The following is a 19895-nucleotide window of genomic DNA, read 5'->3' as shown; positions in this document are numbered from 1 at the left end:
CTGTATATGGTATATTTTATATACCGCGAATTAATTTAACGCACATTTATCTCAACCGGTTTATTTATACTGTAGGAATAGTAAAGCTATGCTAGGTTAAACCAGAGCCACATATGTCCTTAAAGGGCCAGAGTCTTGGTTACAGGTTTTAATAAAAGATTTTAATAAACGCTGATTAAATCAGTGTGTGTTAAATGAGTGGACCCCGTGATTCAGTAGCTTGTAGAACAACCTTGTAGCAGCAGTAACTTGAATTGTTTTCAGCTTAACTTTAGCAGCAAATCATTTTTGGAGGATTTTTCTTACTCTGCTTTACTTCGTTAAGGTTTGCAGGCATTTCTTTATGCACAGAAAGGTCTTGTCATAGTATTTTTCAGTCAGGTTGAGGTCTGGACTCTGACTGGATTCTTGGCTGGTTGTAGATTTGCTGCCGTGTTTGACATTATTGTCCTGTTCCATGAAGTTAATTTGAACCAAGCTGTAGTTTTGGGACAGAATATTTTGGTATACAGAGGAGTTCATGATCAACTCAGTGACTGAAATGGTAAATGCCCTGTATTTGTATAGCGCTTTACTAGTCCCTAAGGACCCCAAAGCGCTTTACACAACCAGTCATCCACCCATTCACACACTGAAACAGTGACTGAAAGGTACCACGGCCCCGTGGCTGCAAAACAAGCACAAATCATGACTCTCCCACCAACGTGCTTGACAGTTGGCATGAGATTTTTCTACCAAGTTGCCGTGTTAGGTTTTCACCAAATGTGGTGCTGTGCTTCATGGCAGGACATCTCCACTTTGATCTCCTCTGTGCAAAGGACATTGTTCCAGAAGTCCTGTGGTTTCTTCAGATAAAGTTTGCAAATCTATCCGGTGCTGCCATGTTCTTTTTAAGAAAGAGACTTGTGTGACCTGGTGGCGAATTTCCTGGAATGTCTACTCTCAGTAACTGTCTTAAATGTTTTCCACTGGTGAATTATTTTTCCCCAGACTTAAGAATTATGAATTCAAATTGTTTGGAAATGGCATTATAAATCTTCCCAGACTGATGGCAGCAACAGGTGCTTTTCGGTGATCTTTGATGTTTTTAATCCTGTAAACTCACCTGAATGTACCAGATCACAATTGCTGATTATCAGTTTATTCCACAAAAATAAACACAATTAAGGATGTACTAGTTTTTGTAAAATAATTAGAAGATGCATTATGTTGTGTATTGTTCATCTGAGCTTTAAGTAATTTAAGTAAAAGATTGTCATTTCCTTTTCACGTGACTGTATATTTCTGGTTTTCCAACCTTACTTATCCACCTGCGCTGCTCGCATGAATGACAAAATACAGAAACTTCAATTTGTTACTTTTTTTTAATGAATGAAATATATTTATTATAACTTTGGTCAACATGTAAAACTGTAAGACAGGGGCAGAAAAAGTCTCAATGACCGTTTTCCAAGAAAAGCTGGGGTTGTCTTTACACATGCATTAAACTTAATCCATTAAAGACAATTACCAGACGCCGCCGTCTAGAGCGTCTCTGCACACCGAAGGCTACCCTGTCCAGAATCAACTGCTGACCACGTGGCTGTAAATACACGAGTTAACTGCAAGCAGAGTGCTCAAAATATTGCTCATTTATTTATTTTGAAATCACATTAACCCCAATTTATCTTCATTTTCAGAAATGGCTTCTGAAGTGTATTTGCCCTGATGCAAGTTTCAGATAAACACCCAAATAGTGCCCAAAACACCTTTTGCTTTCACTGGTGCTTTACGAAAGTAAACATTTGGCTTCAAAGCCCAAAATTCAAGGAGGAGGAAAAAAAAAAAAAGTCATCACTGTTCATAAAACATTAATGAACAACTTAAACAAGAGGTACGAAACATGGCATCCTCGAAATAAGGACAGAAGCTGAAGAGTTTTAGATCCTTTCTGCTCAGCTAAATTACTAAGTGCTCGCTGGATACGGTATGCTCTGTCCCTCTGAGTGCGCGTTTCCATTTATAGCACATTATGTGAATGAAAAGAAAATAAAAAATAAAGACACGGTAACAGGTGAAATTAAGCAAGAGACAAAAGCAATTAATCTCCCACGTAACCCAGCCTGTCCCCCTGTAGCTCTGCAGCTCTGACTTGTGTTATTCTTGACAAACAGGTACAAAGACTGAGGCAAAAGTGTCACATGAACCCTCAGAGAATATTCATCACAAAAAGGTCAAAAGAAAAAAAAAAAGAAAGCAGTGACGAACAAGATGATGGGATCTGAACCCAGGCCGCTCTTTTCGGTTTACTTCCACCAAACGTCAACAAACGCTGGTTTTAACTGATGACATTATAAACATTACCAGGAGAGGAACAAGGAAACATTAGACCGCAGGCATGTCCGGTTTCAGGGAAACATGCTGGAGCAGAAACAGGGTGTAAGAACCAGTAGACACCCCCTCCTCTTCCTGCTGCTGCTGATGCCCCCTCTTCCTCCTGTAGATTAGGTCTTGATCATCCCTCCATCTCCTTCGCTGACAAAACGCTTCCGCCCTCTAGTGGAGAAAGTCAAGACAGAGAAATGTTTTAGTGTTGGTAGGCAGCTCACAGACTCACAGATAAAGACATGGCACGTTTCACATTTTCTCACTGAGAACAAAACAACAGCAAATCGTCTGCTGTCCAAAAAGCGCAGTGCAATCAAGAAATCACCGGGCCTTTACTGAAAATGTAACAGTGTATGTGTGGCTCGTTTTTAAAGATTTGCATCTTGAGCTGGAGCCAGAAAATACTGACAGATGTGTATTTAAGCAATAATAGCCGTGTTTAGAAAATGAAAAGGAGGTCATCCCATCCAGTGTGGACAACCTGTAACATCAGAGCATGAAAATGTGCGATACGTGTTCTTTGGAAGCTGTAGTTTGTCCTCCAACTGACAGCCAGTGCTGTTTGACGGGTTTAAAGGTATGTTCTAGTCCATCCTTAACACGTGGAAGACGTTGCATGAGCACACGAGTCTGCTGTTGGAACTGTGAGTGACGTCACTCTACGAGTTAAAAGCACTTAGAAGTAGAAAAGGGCGCTGGTGTAAATGAGGCTTGAAGTGAGAGAGCAATTTGAGTGCTTAAATAAGAGTAGAAAAGCACTATATAAGTACCAGCTCATTTAAAGGGACTTATGTTTGATTGTTTTGTTTTGGCATGGATAAATGTGGAATTACACCTTCACTTCACGCCTTTATTGTCAACAGGGACAAGATGTATTATTTTCCAGATTCTTTCTGAAACTCTCAGTGGAACGGACCTGAAATCATTAGACAATAAACCCCGATTCACCTGGAAGGACAGGCATCCCTCAGCTGTTTGGTGATGACAGACTCCTGATAGCACAGGTCCACAAAAGTCTCCATGATAGAGTGGGCATGTGGCACATCTAGGCTGATTTCAGGCAGCTCATCATAGACGCGCTGGAAACCCTGCAGGAGAAAAAAAAAATGTATAAGTAGTAATACGAAAGTGATACAGTGCATAAAATGGTAGAAAATAAAAGGAGACTAACCCTGTTCATCTGATCAACAGTGATGAGGCCCGTTTTCCAGAAGGACTGCAGGAGCTTCATCATCACACTAGTGGCAGTGTCACCTTTAGACTCCAGCACCATCACTACAGCCTGGAAAATGAATTCAGAAACTGAATTTAAAATCTTTCTCCTCACATACAAGGTCTCGAATAATCAGATCCCATCTTATCTTGAAGACCTCACAGTACCGTATCACTTCAATACAGCACTTCACTCTCAGACTGCTACCTTGCTTGTGGCTCCCAGGATATTTAATAGTAGAACGGGAGAAAGAGCCTTCAGCTTTCAGGAACAGGCTCCCAGTTTGGAAATGGGAAACAGACACCCTGTTTACTTTTAAGATTAAGCTTAAATCTTTTCTTTTTGATAAAGAGTATAAAGAATACAGCTAGGGCTGTAGCAGGTGACCCCGAATCCTCCCTTAGTTATGCTTCAACAGATCTAAGCTGCTGAAGGCTTCCCATGATGCACTTGGCGTTTCTTTTTCCACTCTCCTTTTCATTCTCTCTGTGTTTATACACTACTCTGTCTTTAATCATAATTTATTATTATTAATCTCTGGTTCTCTTCCACAGTGTGTCTTTGGACCCGTCTCCCTGCTTCACCCCCAACTGGTCTTGCCAGAAGTTGCTTCCTTTTAAAAGGGAGTTTTTTTCCTCCCACTTTCACCACATGCGTGCTTATACAGGTTCATCTGCTTGTTGGGGTTTCTCTGTATTGTTGAAGAGTCTTTTTTTAACAATATAAAGCACTTTTAGGAAACTGCTGTTGTGATTTGACAGCATATAAATAAAACTGAAGTGAAATAGACGCACAATACTGAGAAACACGCACCAAGTATCATCATCCGATCAATGAATCGAAGTAAGAGAATCGAGGCCAGTAATCATCAACATTCTCTGAGCTGAACATTTTACAGCATTGTAAAGTGTTTCAGCCTACAGCCTACAGCCGAGGCAACTGTTAAGACTAACATGAGACAGGACAAGGGGGGGTGAAACTGCCACGACTGTGCTCTCCTCAGTTGTGCCCTTTGCAGACCTTGGACTGTGTGAAAAAATCCGTTTTTGAAGTCTGCATGCCCGAAAAGTAAAACTGGCTCTACTGCAATTAGCTGCATAACATTGTGCAAATCTTAGCAGGAACCCACAAGGTCACACAAGGAAGCAGAATTATCACCGCTGCCATACGTGCACTAAGCGTGCATCTGTTTGCACTCGGTCTAATATGGAACAGAAAAACTTGCCATCCAAAATTGAGCTTGTCAACTGTGTGCACGTTTGAAATTTGGTAACCAGTAATCTGTTTATACTTACACAAGGACACATTTTGGTTTGACTGATTTGAAGTGAGCTTAGCGAATACATGTACTGCAAATAAGAGACAATCACTGCCAAACACACAGTGTCCTTGGCAGAAAGCAGAAATGACTGTCACCGATCAGTTTCTTTTTTTCTTCCCAGTGTTGCTCTTCAGTTTACTTGACTCGACACCAGAGACAGAAAACACTTTAAAAAAAAAAAAAAAGGCTCAGTTTACAGATTTTAATTCCTATTCTGTTATGTGTGAAGAACAAGTAGAAAAAAAATAAACCACCTACTTTGTTTGACCTCACTTGACTTGAACAAATAAAAAGCTGTGGATACCTCGTAGACCAGCTCATGGTGGAAATGAGGCACTTCCAGGTCCCGGAGACAGTGCTCCGCCTCCGACACGTCTCCTGATATCAGATACTCTTTGAGCAGAAGATTCATCTGAAACAAACAAACAGCCACGTTAGCAGTGTGTGGCAACGTTATCAAACACAGCAGAAGACTGAACTGATGCATTGCTGCCGCATCAGTTGAGCTGCAGGTCAAACACTCATCAAGACTAACTAACCCACGTTTAATTCAGAGTAGGTATAAAAGAGTAAAGAGCCATGCATACAGTGTTCTACACTGAATTATCCCAGTGCTTACTCTCACCATGTTTATGTACAATAAACACGGTGAGAGTATACAGAAATGTAAGTAAATCTTTTTCTGTTAGGAGCTCCAGTATGAAAACATGTCTCCTGGCATCAATGCACAGAAAATCCACAAGCAGGAAAAAGGCTAACTAGAGCCCTGTACCTTCATTTAAAAGACACCCACTCATGATGGGAGACTCTGGCCAATCACAGATTGTTTTAGACCAGCTCAGGTGAGCAATTTAAGGGAGTGTAAAGAACAACAAAAAGAAACGTTCAAATCCAACGTAGAGCCAGAAATCATACATGTGAAGCACATCAAGGCACATGATGGTGGGAGGAGATCAGAAGAGAGGAGAGAACGAGCTGCACAAGGAAGGCTTGCTATCAAATTGCTCCTTTTCTTTTTTTCTTCTTTTTTTACTGCCAAATTACAGAATCTGCAACTAACCAGACAACATTTAAAGCCTATGAAATATTTTCATCTAGCCATTACTCCAGGAATAACCCAACCTTCATCTGGGAAATAAAATCTATCATGAAATGTTTAACGTTCCCGACAGAAAGAAAAACATTTCTTTGTTTGCACTTCTGCTTGAATTTTCAGTCTCCGCTCTGTTTTTATAGCAGGTTTGGTTATGTCACTCTCACTGCAGATCTGCACGTACATCAGGAAGCATGGTTTTACTTCAACCTATTTATGGAACGATTAGTCATTCGATTAGAGCGCGTGATTGATCCAAGATGCTCAAAACACTGAGCATGACCAACACTTCTGAGTCAACTTTGGATCCAATTCAGCGACGGGTCTGAAAACTACCGAGGCTGACACACCGCTCTCACTCGCACTCTTTTAAATGTTGCACAACTTACAGTTTGGGTTTGTTTTCCTCAAGTGGAACTCCCACATTGTCCACACCCACATTCACACGGCAACAAAATCCCAGATTACTGAAGAGTGATTGTAAACAAAAACAAACCAGAGAAACAAAAGACCGAGTAGCAGAGCCCATCAGCACAAGCACACGCAGATGATTACTTATTATGATTACTTATTAAGCCATTTTCAATAAAAAATAAGTTTAAAAAAGTAAATTGTGATTGAAGTGCAGACTTTCAACTTTAATTCAAGGGGTTTAACAAGAGTTTTGTGTTAACTGTCTAACAATTACAGCCATTTTTATACACAGCCCTCCATTTTCAGAGGCTTAAACATAATTGGACAAACTAACAATTTTAAACATAAAGACTGTTTTCATATTTGGATGAAAAATCCTTTGCACTGCATTTGACTGCCTAAAGTCTGGAAGCCAAATGCTGCGTCTCCTCCCTTGAGATGCTCTGCCTTCAGTCGCTGCGTGTTTGTGGGTTTTTCTGCCTTCAGTTTTGTCTTTACCAACTAAAAATCACGCTCTACTGGGTTGAGATCAGGTGACTGACTTGGCGCCTGAGTATATCATTTCTTTGCCTCCATAAAATCTAGAGTTGCTTTTGCAGGGCTTTGGCTTATTATCTACTTGCGCTGTGAAACGTCGTCCAATCGGTTTTGCAGAATTTGGCTGAATCTGAACAGAGAGCATAGCCCCGTCCACTTCAGTCCATCCTGCTACTTCTATCAGCAGCCACATCATCAATAAACCCTAGTGGGCCGGCTGCATACGCACCTGTGCCGTAATGCTGCCTCCACGATGATCATCATGTATGTTTTGGATTATGAGTCGTTTCTCTTCTCTAAGCGCACTTTATCATCATCAGTCCAAATCATTCCCCCCCAAAGTGTTAATTTGCCCTTCTTGTTCTTGAGTGAAACTCACGGAAACCATGGAAACAATTAACCTCCACTTTAGTTGCCTTCTTTTGGTGTTGTTGAGAATGCAGCAGATTGTTGATCTGGTCACTCCTAAAGTTTTTGTTCTCTCCAACTGGTTTTATTTTAGTTTTTCAGCCTAATGATACACTGCCTCTACCGCAGTGAGATCTCCTCGAGCCTCATATTTAAAATTAAAGTGCCAAGCTATAAAACAGAAATGTAACATTTTCAATTAACTTCTGATGTGATGATCTCCAGATGGATCAGCTGCCATTAAATAAGAGAATAGGCCTCACCTGGCCATGAAATTGCTCATCAGTCAGCTAAATTAATTTGGAGCTTCTGGAAAAAAGCAGGTCATTGTGCATAAAAATACTGGTGATCACAGACACAGCTATGGTATCAATTTCAAAATCCTATGTATCAAATTCAGTAGATTTTCATAAAACTTTACCTCTGACCCCTGATCCTTAGGTCAAGGTCACTAAGATCCAAACTTGTCCCAAGATTTTAAGTAGATGAACCTACGGTATCATTTTAAAACTCCTACATCGCATCGCTCTCACGTTGTTGCATTTACAAACGTACGTGTCCATTGCCCCTGCCCACCTGGCAGGGTGACAACAATACCCCATTTTTAAGCAATTAACAAGGTCCTTTTTTTAAACCCCATAATTTAAAAGGAGGGAAACATATGGACTTAAGTGTACATGAAGTTGCACGGTACACTCTGCACTAATCCTCTGTCCTCCATCCTCCGGCCTGCGACCTAGAAACCAATTTCAGTACGCCACGTTAAAGCGTGTCTCAGTTCATAATGTGCATCACACGAGCAGAGGAGAGAGAAGGCTTGTTGTGTCAAATCCTGTCTCCTTGTGTCTTTCCCTCGCCTCCTCACACCTTTAGAGGGAGGGATCAAGACACAAGGAGAGGAATCGATTGAGACTGTCTTAATTTTAATCATTTATTTATCATGTTATTGCAGGACACTCTGGGTTTTTTAAATCTATGCATATGTTGACGCTTATAAGGTGATTTAAATTAAATCCTGTTTATATTCTCACACACTGTTTATTGTATTGATTTGGCAGAAAGAGACTCTACTGTGAGAGTGTGTTTGTTTATGTCTGCCCCTCCCATGCCTTTTTTTTTCTTTTTTAAATTCTCACTTCTCAGGGGGGAAAAAAAATCTTTGCTGACACAGCAGCTAGACTGTGGCGCTCTACCCAGCATGCACCGTTTTCGCCCTGTTTACATTACATAATGTAATACACACTTGGAACTCCGATGTGAGGGATTCACTATGATATCACAAGCGAGTGACTTATCAGTTTCTGAACGGGGTGAGGCTTACCTCTTTGATGAGATGTTTGACAGGTCTCAGACCTCCACCGACACCCCACACGTTGTCCAGGCGAACCATCTCCCTCTTCATGGACAGCAGCACAGCAGCGCGGTCTAAAGCCACTCTAAAGAAAAGGATCACAGTTAGGTGGAGGGGAAGGGTGGCAGGGGCACAATACAGCCTTTCTTACAACGCGTTGAACTGCAGCTTTCACCTGGCATGCTCACAGTCCACTTTGCCCTTGTAGCAGTCCAGGAATGACATGGGGAGGACGTGGTCTGCGATGGCTCTGGCTATAAACTGGCCTAACATCTGCAAGGAACAGGAGGAAAGATTAAGCGAACCAAGTGAAGCCACATAACAAACATACCCGACTAACATTTGTTTTATTATTTAGTTTTAGCTCTTAAATGTATTAGGCCTCTGCACTGCTGAAGGTGGCGATCTAGTATGCAACATTTTGCTGCCTCGTAATAGAAGAAAGATACAAAGAGCATGTGTAATATTTGAAGAGGATTTGTGTGCACCTTTGGGATAAAAAGGGGTTTACACTTAACCACGGTTGAACCCTCTCCACCCTCTGAAGCACACAGTTATATTTGGTAGCATATCTGTGAGTGTTTCTTCCCATCATGCATCAGCTCTACCTGCGGGGCATCCGGTGTGTCCAGGATGAGGTCCGGGAGCTCTTTAAGCATCTTGTCGAAAGCTCGCCCCATCTCACTTTGCGACAGCATCTTCCCCGACAGATCAGACAGCAGGCGGGAGGTCAGTTCTCTGTGGCTCGCCTTGCCTTCGAGGGACAGGGACACAGCCAGAGAGGAGAACTCGTACTTGTGCTGGCCCAAATTGAGCTCCTTCAACAGCATCTGATAGGGTTTGGAGGGAGAACTGCATTTAGTTTTTACAGTTTAAGCATTTTTAAAAATGACCCCAAAACACAAACACATTATGCTTTTCAGAAGCGAGAGACACAAACCGAAGCCTAATCAGGCCCAGACAATCAAAGCACAGTGCGAGTGCAGGCCACTGAGAGAGGGAGTGCCTTCGTGTGCTTGGCACCCGTGCATAGGGTGAGCACAGCCCAATACACCTGTTGTTAAAAGCTCCACATTACTTCAGTCATCCAGCTTTGTTCTTTAAACCTGCTCACTCTTGGTCAGCATGCACAGACTTCAAAAGCTTTATTATAATTACTTACCTGAACCTCTTTTGTGTCCCCGTGCTCAAAGTACTCCTGTACAATCGGGTTCACCATTTTCTCAAGTTCCTTCTCGTCTATCTCGGGCACGACCGTCTCGTAGACCGTGTCCCCCTGTGTAAAAAATACACACACGCGGCGTCAGTCAGAAACAAGCACGCACAGCAGAGCGGATGCACGTTCATTGTTGAATTTCTCATCAGCTTTGTTTCAGGATTATATGAAGTATTTTCAACAATTCTAAAATACACAGTTCAACTTACAGTACTGTGCAAAAGTCTTGAGCCACCCCTCATTTCTTTATACTTTGCTAGGAAAATAGGTGCAGTGGTTTGAAACATGCAAACATTCTGTACAGGGTAAAACAGTCAATAACAGAGTTTGTATAATTCTAATGAGCTTAAGACTCAAACGGACACCTTTATTCTTCTGAGACAGGCTTCACTGTAATTTCTTTAAGTAGTCTTCAGGAACAGTTCCCAAGATCCTGGAAGGACATTCAAAGCTCTTCTTTGGATGCCGGCTGCCTCTTTTTTTTTTTTTAACCCTGTTCTCCTGGATGCTTTCCAGATGTTACTGAATGTGCCATGTTTTACTGATGGCTTTATACACTCACTGTTGTGCCTCTCTCCTGACCTCCTCTGTACATAGTGGCATTGATTTGAACTAAAAGTTTTAAGTTTGGATTCATCACTCCATAAGACCTGTTAAAACTGATTTTAAAACTGATTTTCAGCCCATTTCTTGTGTAATGTCATATTCCTCAGTCTTCTTCAGAATGGCGTCTTGAGAGTTACCCTTCCAATGAGACCATTTCTGATGTCATAGGTGTCAGGCTTTCAGATACTTTCATCTGCTGTAGATATTTTAAGTTTTAAGCCTAATAGCTCTTAGGAAATGACCTTATTGGTCCAAAAATAATTTTTTATGACAGTCAACCTGTTAACTTTAGTGTTCTTATAGATTGAACTCAAGAAATGGGAACACACTGTGTGGACTTGTAGCAACAAAATGCTGGAATTGTTTTTTGTCTGTTATGTGTAGACAACACTGGTTCATCCTCGAATTAGGCGGCCTTTTTATGCTTGAATGAGTCGTAGTTCAGTGTTAAGTAGCTTAAAGAAAATTCTTTTAAAATACAAAGAAACGAGGGGTGACTCGAGGCTTTTGCACTGTACTGTATGAGCTAATTTCGTATAACTGCGTGATATATAAGATATTTTTCACTGGAATTTTCACGAGAGCATCCATATTCATTCTTGAGGTGCTTTTCTTTCCGTTATTAAAGCTCTGAACATCCACCAGATCCCCAGAGAGCTGTGCAAGACTCATACTGAGTTTGTGTTTCTCCCCAAAGAAACCAGAAGTTGTTACCTTTGAAAGTCTCACAACCATTTTGACCTTTCAGTTCATCTATTGAAAACTTTTCCTTTTTGGGCATACCAAAAACTCCACAGAAGATGTGTAAACATAACACTGACTGAAAACGGGCTACCGGTGAGCTTTAACCTAAACTTCTGTCCCAACACTTGTATTTACGAATTCCAAGGATATGAGTAAACTAACGTTCAGCTGAGGTTTTGAACAACCTGGAGCACAAATGATAATCTCAGTGCAGGCTAACATATACATTTCTACAAGTCCTCTTAATTATTTGAGTTATTTTAAGGAAAAACCACCTCCTAAAAATAATTAGTCAAAGAAGAGGAAAGAGGCATTCCAGCGTGTTACAGTTCCCATTTCTAGGCAGCTCCTTTATCAGGTGATCTGTGCAGTCTGATTCAAAGTCCACAGTCTGCACATGTCTCGTCTATTTTTCTGTACCACTCTGTCCCAGTTCCCTTTTAACAGTCAACATCTTTACGCCACCTTCGTGCTCCAGTCAAGGCTGAAATCACACCGGCTTTTCTGAGCCATTTCCAAACGTTATCAGCATTTTACAGACAGGAGCGCCGTTCCCAGCCTGCATTCAGTCGCAAGTGCAGCAAGAGACAAACAAACTCGGCCTTTGGCGTCACATGGATGATAACGGGGTTAAAGATTGCAAATAGTGTTGACTGCAATGGGACGGAGCCATCTGGATTTAAGAAACATGCTAGCAGACCAATTTTTTTAACGGGTTTCAAACAAAGCTTGTTAAGATTTTTGATATGAAAACAGTCTTGTATTTCCCAGGAAATCCTACTGTCAACATTTCCGGTGTTTCTGCGTAGCATGGGAGATGGATTACAATGCATCTCATCAGCAGTTCAGAATCAGAACGTGGACATAAAGAGATAAAGGGTGCCATCCAATGCACTGACTGCTGGAAGGAAAAAAACACAAACAAAAGCCCCCTGACTGCTGGATGCCAGCATTTGAAAGCAAAGGACTTACAGATATAAAACAAACCTGCTTGCAGATAATCTGAAGTGTTAAAAGACAAACCCCCCAGCGGCCTCACCTGATAAGATTCATCATAGTTGGGGTCGTGTATGTCGGGCTCCTCATCTTCGTAAACCATCCCAGCAGCTCCCCAAACTCCTTTACCACCTGCCCCACCTGAACACGAAGAGTCAGCATTAACAGTCAGCAGTATAAGTCATGATGCTCAGGATGCATTGCTTCAAACGTAACTGCACTGCTACTATAATGCCATATGCTTGCATTGCATTGAGTAGGTGACGGCTACACACTATTCAAAAGGTGCCAAATCAATTAGAGCGGTGAAAGCACCAGATGCAGCAATGCAGTTTTGGACAGATTCAGAAAGAAGGTACATCGCTAATAACCCTTTTCCATCAATATCTACTCGGCACGACTCAACGTGGTTTTTAGGGTTTCACCTGGTACCGAGTAGTTTTTAAGTACGTACTCGGGTGGGATTCCAAACAATTCGAGGCGATCTGAAAAAGTGATGTCATTTTTGAAACAGAGCATCGAGGGGAATTGGCTGCACAGAAACAACACTGTGGTCCTCGAGTCTGACAAAATGCCACAGAGTGAGGAGCAGGTATGCAATCGCCTCAATGTCCGCCTTTGCTGTAGCGTTCGTGTTGCAAACAAATGATGTCACTGGACGTTCTGTTGTGTTGCTATAACAGCCCCTTGAGTCGCGTTGAGCCGATCCAAGTAGAAACTAATGGAAAAAAGGGCTGAAAATTGCAGCGGACTGCAAATTATACCTTTTTTTGGCAGGCCTCTGCCTTTGCCCGTCCTGGATTTCCGGTCATTGGTGTTGACTTTGCCTTTCGGGCTGTGCGGGTCACCACCCGCCACTTCTCCCGACTCCGAGAAAGACTCGCTGGTGGAGTTGCGAGACGAGGATTTGCGCAGGCGACGCTTGGCTTTAGCTTTCAGACGAGCCTCGTGGAGCGCCTTTTCCTGGGGCGTCCAGTTGCCGTTCACCTCGGCCTCATTTAGCGAGTCGTCGTCGTCGCTGTACGGATGGTTAGCCTCCGCCACGGTGCCACCAGGAGCAAACCTCCCTGCAGTGAGAGGAGTGGATTTGTTCGTTAATGAACTGGTCTACACTGTGACAAACAACCTTATAAAAGTACACAGAATGGCCACAAGTATACAGACAATAAATATAAAGTTTTTTATAGCACGTCTTTGTCCTGTCTCCATCCCCTAACCCCAACCGGTCGCTGCAGATGGCTGCCCTTCCCTGAGGCTGGTTCTGCTGGAGGTTTCTTCCTGTTCAAAGGGAGTTTTCTGATTGGTAGATGGATCATCTACCAACGTCGCCTTTAAAAATAGTTTTTCACAGTGGAAAACTTTAAATATTATTTGAGCGACTTTAAAAAACATCAACACTCTCAAGTGTTCCCAGTTTTGCCCTTTGTGACGACTGCAAAAAAAGAAAAACAAAGGACACACTGACAAGAACGGAAGCCACAGTAAAAGGTAAACATTAAACTACTATTTAGTAACAACACACGAGTCTAAAAATAATCCAGCACTAGTTTTCTGAACAATAACACAGACGACTCAAATCACCTACAGCAGCGGACTGATTTCTGAGGTAAGCAACTTTCATAAAAACTGCTCTTGTCTGAGTAAAACACAAAAAAATAAATACAATTTAAAAAGTGAGTTTAAAAAGGTACAGCTCTGTTACTAAAGCCAAGTTTAGCTGCAAGCCTGAACAGTTAATGGTGACTGTATTTCCCGTGGATGTTTACAAAGCCAAGACTCACTCTGGCAAGACGACATGGCAACATTTAACCTATCGGTGTTGTGCAAGAAGTCTCGCTTTGTGACTTTTTCTGCATAAGAACAGCTGCACGACTATAGCAAAATAGTTCATACCGAAGGTTTACGGGCCAACTTCCAGTCTTAATTTTTCTTGCATTTGCAAACAATCAAGTGCACCCTTCAGCTAATACACTGGCTTTCTGTCCACCTGTGTGTGTCAGGGCAGTGTTTTGCACAGCAAACCAAAGGTCACATAACAGGCAAAACATTATTCAGGAAGTCTGCAGTGCAAACTCACTCGCATGCATAGCTTTTTGACACTCACCAGCATTTTCAGAAGACATAAGGTGGATTGAGTCGGTATTTTAATACGCTTCTATGGGTGTATGGAGAAAAAAAAGGGAACATAAATTAACCGAAAGTTAGCTTCTTGCAAGCGTGGTGAAACAAACAACAAACCAACAAGTGTGACTGGAGCTGTGATGCAGGCATGGAGGGAGGAGGGAGCGAGCAAAGGAGAGCACATGCTGTAGAAATGCTGACGCCAGTTTTTTTTTTTTGTTTTTTTTAACTCCTCTATGTTCTCGCGGTCTGTGGGGCGCAGCTAGAGTGGACTTGACTACATATGGCATGGCTGGGTCCATGAATGATCACATGACAGCACTGTAGGAGTGAGGGAAAGCAGCAGGAGGAATGCCTGAGGGTGAAATTCATACTCAGCACCCTAATGCATGGCTCCAAAAGGAAGTTTGTGGAGTTATAGCCATACAGGTTATAAGGACAAGCTGAAAACACACACAGGGCGTCCCAGCAACAGATAAGTATCCAAAAAAAAGGAGAACCAACTGTAACTTGTGGTTTCCTGCTTTTCTTTTTTCTTTTTAAATGACATTACAACAAAACAACACATCTGCAGAGTTCACAGTAAAGTTAATAACAAAGAAAAGGAAGGAGGAACCATCCTGATTTAACCTGTTGAAGTAAAAGTAGCACCACACCCTGGCCTTCCAAAACCTGTAAACAACCGACCACGTGTCACCTCCTCCTCCTTTGGTTCCTCCTCCTCCCTCCTCAGCACAGGCCACAAGGGCCTGTCCGGGCAGTAAATTAGGAACTACCCAATGGCAAAGTGCCAAACACACAACTGACCAACTGGAAAGGAGCAGAAAAATGAGAAGGCACGGAGGAAAAAAAAAAAGCAGTTTGCAAAGACAAGAGTTGCATAAGAAAATGTAAGCAAATCCAACCAAGCCTGCTAACTTTTAGACTCTACAAAGACCACATGGCTGTCTTCTTAAAACAGGCCTGAGTGTCACCGTCGCAGTCCTGTAAAACTGCAACAGCAAATCGCACTCTAGCCTTTAACACTAACACTGCACACCTACTAGAGCACCCAATGGAAACCTCCCCCTCCCACCCACTTAACACACATACAGATATAGGCAGACGCAGGCCAGCGCAGGACCTCTGCCCTGCATGACATATGGGAGCTAGTCGCTGGCAGAGAACATGATCGGCCCAGTTCAGCTTTAAGTATCTGCACGACCGAGGCGTGCATGAATGAGAAGGTCAGTGGAGCAGAGTTTTCACATTACTCCAAAGGGACGCACCTAGTTTATCAAAGCTGTAAATATAGTACATGTGCTGCCCAAGTATAAAGTTAGATGTATGCAAGTACAGCAAGTTCTTTTTAGTCAAAGCACAAAGTCTGCACGTCTTATGACGTAGTCAAAGCCATTGATGTGTAGATGACGGATATATTTAACATGTTCACTCTCAAAGAAAGCTTCAGCTGACACACCCTACCCTCTAACAAATACTCACACTCAGGTGTAGTCTGCACATACAAGGGCTTCACAAAAGGTAAATATGTACGGCACAAACTACTAATCTCAGTTTCAGAGGGTTAAAATCAAGAGTAGCTGTAAATATATAGACATCTTTCTACATTAACTCAAGCAAATGTGAGTGGGATGTCCTTTGGGGCCAAATAAGCATCTGCACCATGATAAAAGAGGGGGTAGGGTGTGGATGTCTTTGAGGTTTAACTGTCATTTCAGTTTAATGAAAAGAAACTCCGACAGAATTTTTCCTTAAAAACATGTGCCAGGCACTTAGCCTAAACTTGGATGGTGATTTGTGCTTAAATATACAACTGCAGCGGGCTCACAAGCAGGCCACACGTGCAACAACAAAAAAAAGACAGAAAAAAAAAAAAAAAAAGAAAGTGCTCGGTCCTTGTTTTTTTTTATGTTGGAAACGTTTGCTGGTTGCAGAACAACAACGACAATGATAAAGTGCTCACAAAAGATTAGAGCTACTCTGATAAACAGTCGAGAGGCTGATGGCTCGTTTTGTTATCATCAGCCAATCACTCGTGTGTTGTCAAGCACGGGCGGTTTGCTCAGCTTACGAACTAAAGGGCCTGATGGTGTGTGCAAACATGTTTTTCACAAATGTGAAGAGGTAACAAAAGAAGAGCAGCCACAAAGAGGTCCAACGTGATGTTTATGGCCACGATGCCCTTAATGCACATATATACACATGCTCTCTCTCTGAAGAGATCACAGACCTGCTCCCACACTGTGGGGAAACATCCTGCTCACAGGGGCAGTGTCTAATTTTTAGACCAAGTTTTTTTATAGAAGCCCTTTTAAATCCGTGCCAAATGACCATAAAGAGGAGGATAAATGCAAACGCTGCGCTGCCATTAGTCGATTGTGTTGGTGTAATAAGAATAAAAGCTGCAAGAAGCTCCAAAACTATTTCCAGGGTCAAATACTTTTGCACTTGACACAGTTTTGAAAGTGAGGAGAGGCTTGTTCTGTTGCAGAAGTTCCCATTTAAACCCAGTAGATGGGATGTTCTGGCAGTGCAAAGCCATCACTTCAGCCACTAATAACTCATCTTATTACACCTTAATTAACACCTAACAGCAGCACCTTGTTGCAGAACTGACAGAAACGGCCTAAAGGTCTGATCATCTGGGCGGATTAATACGACTTTACACCCACTGCTGTGTGAGCTCAGACTGATCCACGACCTAACGAGGAGCCGTTCTTCTTGTTTTCCAAGCCAGACAATAGACTCTTTGACGGTGTCTGTCGCAACCTCATCAATGAGGCTTGACCTTCAAGGAAGTTAATGCAGAAATACCCATCCGTGCACACATGCTCTCACTACTATGACATACCAATAATGCACCATGTGGGGTGTCACATATACATACATATATGTATATACATATACACACACACACACACACACACACACATACAGTCTGCACAGACAACCTTGGGACAGGCAGCTGCAGGGCGTTTTCAGGCAAACAAACCAATGGAAGATTATGGTAAGTGTGATCCATACAACCTTGGCGCTAATAATGCATTTCTTATGTAACACTTAAATGCACTGCAACGCAGAGCTTATGTAAGGTTTCGCTGTTGGCTCGTATTCTGGAGTGGGCTGTACATTTCCACATCACCGTCGAAACCATGTGGGTCATGTTACCATAAAACAACAATAACAACAACAACAACAACAACAACAAATAGAGCGCAATGATCATCAAAACCATCGCTCATATAACCCAAGAACGCAAAAAACAAACAAGCAACCTCGGTTTCGTTTCTATCTATGATCAAACACGGTGATATCTTCCGCAAACCCGGATCTCAACATATGACTTGGTGCAGGATATTGAGGTTTAATGCCACCTGCACAGCTTTTAAAACACGCAGGGTGACATGGTGCCACGCGCACGCACAGACGGAGGAATCGTGTCTGTCAGCTTAAACACAAACTCCTTTCTTTGTTCGTTTTTGTGTGTGCGCGCTTCCTTGGCATCGAAGATGGACTATAAGAAAAAGTCTCAACGACGACTCGCAAAAGCGGAAGTAAGCACGATCTCGTCCAATCAAAAGCGCGAAAGGGTTAAATGTAAAAGCAGACCAACAGCAAGCTTACAAAAGAAAAAAAAAAACAGTAAAAATACAAATGGGGTTTGGTGCGAGTCGAAAACGCAAATCTGCGCTACAGTGCACAGATTTATTTTTAATCTTTTGCACCCACCACCGCCTCCCTGTGTGTGCGTGTCTGGTTTTTTAAACGGAGCACATGGTAGTGGGAGCATGGCTGGCGTTGCAGACAGTCCCATGCGAGGAGGGACAATGGATCGAGCGAGGAGGCCCTATCTGTGTGGTTGCTTCTCCAAGGCTTCGCATCGAGGTTGGACCCACTCACCGTCGGCCTGAGGAGCGGTGTCCATGTCGGTCGCCATGGCGCTCTCTCTCTCTTCAAATGCTCGATTAAAAACCCCTGGCGGTGCACTCCTCCTCCCGTCGAGCTGCCGTTAGCTGCAAGAGGGCCCCCACTAAAATAAAATAATAAAAATAAATAAATAACAGTCCTGCAGGTCAAACCTCTGCACAGCAGCCTCGTTTACTGCGAGTTTTACGGGCAAGAGAGACGCTGGAGTGTCTTTTTCGTGCTTAGCTTAGAGAGGAGTAAAAAAAAGATGAGTAAAAATGAGTGAAGGCGCGAGATGGAGGAGTTCAGTCCTCTTGTCCGCGTGCACAGCTGGGGTGTAAAGTTAAAAAAAACAATCACGCTGTGGGGGGAAGGAAGCGGGTGAACTAGTTGAAGAGCATTTCATCAAACAGCCTGGAAGATAAACAAAGTCTGTTTTTAACTTTGCAGGAGCGACGCGAGAGGAGTCACGTGTCGAAAACGCGGACGGGGAGTGGTCAGCGCAGGGGGTGGGTGCTAATCCCTAGCGACCAATCACAGAGCAGCAAACGTCTGCACGTCTCCAACGGAAAATACCCAAACAGTGCTGTTTTTTGATATCGATCCGATACCAAGTAAATACAGGGCCAGAACTGCTGATACCGATACTGATAGCGATATTTTTAACCCGTAAAGGCAGCGTGAGAGCAATGTCACTCTGAAAATTCACACATTTTAATGACAACTAAATCACTACGACTTTTACTTTCCACAATAATTTGTTAAGACAGCAAGAACTCACCTTTCTGCCTTTCTTTTTTTGTGTATTTTTGATTTCCAAAAAAGAATTTGTTTAACACAGATCAGTGGACCACATGCTGAACTCAGAGGATAGAAACAAAGTAACAATCCTACTACGCTGGTAGCTCTGAAATTCCAGTGTTGGTATCGATACTAACATATTTGTATTGTTCCGCCCACTTCTATTCAACAGGATTACCGCCCAGCAGAGTTTCATCAGAATGGTTAGAGAGGTTACGTCAGGGTTTTTTTTATGCATGAATGATCGGTTTTGTTTTAATTATTATACTTTTAAAGTAGGGCTATGGGGTAGTTTGTGTGTGTTTACTTGCCTTTTGATGCGCTATATCCTTTTATATATAGGCTTACTCATCTTTTTGTTGTTACACATATATTTAATTATTTAAGACCAATAAAGATTTTAAAGAAACCGTCCATCGCACAGTGCCTGTTTGTCCCTGATATGAGTACCTAAAGTAGTTTTCTTTGAAATGCAGACTCTTCAGTCACATTACTGCAGGGGCCACTGAATGATTGGAGAACAGATGTTAGTGGTGCAGATATTTGGATCAGCCTTGTTCTAGCTTCTTTTGCTTCTACTGTTACAATCCTTGTGAATTTTACTAGTGTTACAATTAATACTTTTATTTATATTTGTTGATTTTGAGGCTTTATGCAGCCCTGGTCTGTATCTGATTACATGCAAGTTGCTCTGTGACTCCTTACTGTACATTGATCAACTTGCTATAAATAGATAAAACGTGATAATCCACATTTAAACACCTTTTTATGTCATCTGAAATCTCACCGCTAGGTGGCGTT

At 42.3% G+C, this 19895-nt stretch overlaps 1 protein-coding gene across 2 annotated transcripts; it reads right to left on the bottom strand.

Moving 5' to 3' along the window:
* Nucleotides 1-1345: 1345 nt before the first annotated feature.
* On the bottom strand, nt 1346-18748 carry pdcd4a (programmed cell death 4a). Of its 2 annotated transcripts, XM_085409775.1 has the most exons (11): nt 18288-18748; nt 13031-13333; nt 12310-12407; nt 9867-9980; nt 9313-9534; nt 8880-8977; nt 8675-8789; nt 5206-5313; nt 3539-3649; nt 3316-3455; nt 1346-2535 (listed from the first exon to the last, which is right to left on the bottom strand). In XM_085409775.1, exons 1-11 carry the CDS (start codon nt 18322-18324, stop codon nt 2484-2486), a joined length of 1398 nt encoding a protein of 465 aa, XP_085265901.1. In that variant the 5' UTR covers nt 18325-18748; the 3' UTR covers nt 1346-2483. The 2 variants fall into 2 exon arrangements, with proteins under 2 accessions (XP_085265901.1, XP_085265902.1); XM_085409776.1 differs by lacking the exons at nt 1346-2535; nt 3316-3455; nt 3539-3649 and adding an exon at nt 3663-5067 and having other exon boundaries at nt 5160-5313.
* Nucleotides 18749-19895: the final 1147 nt, after the last annotated feature.

This window comes from Rhamphochromis longiceps, linkage group LG6 (assembly GCF_057381845.1).
Source record: "Rhamphochromis longiceps isolate RC_006_pf linkage group LG6, R_longiceps_female_GT1.1, whole genome shotgun sequence".
NCBI classification, from domain to species: domain Eukaryota; kingdom Metazoa; phylum Chordata; class Actinopteri; order Cichliformes; family Cichlidae; genus Rhamphochromis; species Rhamphochromis longiceps.
This window is presented reverse-complemented; position numbering and strand designations above follow the sequence as displayed.

Coding starts and splice junctions, on each gene's coding strand:
- pdcd4a (XM_085409775.1), bottom strand. CDS start 18,324: ATGGCGACCGACATGGACACCGCTCCTCAGGCCGACG. Junction 9,981..12,309: donor ACTATGATGAATCTTATCAG/GTGAGGCCGCTG, acceptor TTTTTTACACAG/GGGGACACGGTCTACGAGAC. Junction 9,535..9,866: donor GGGACACAAAAGAGGTTCAG/GTAAGTAATTAT, acceptor AAACCCTATCAG/ATGCTGTTGAAGGAGCTCAA.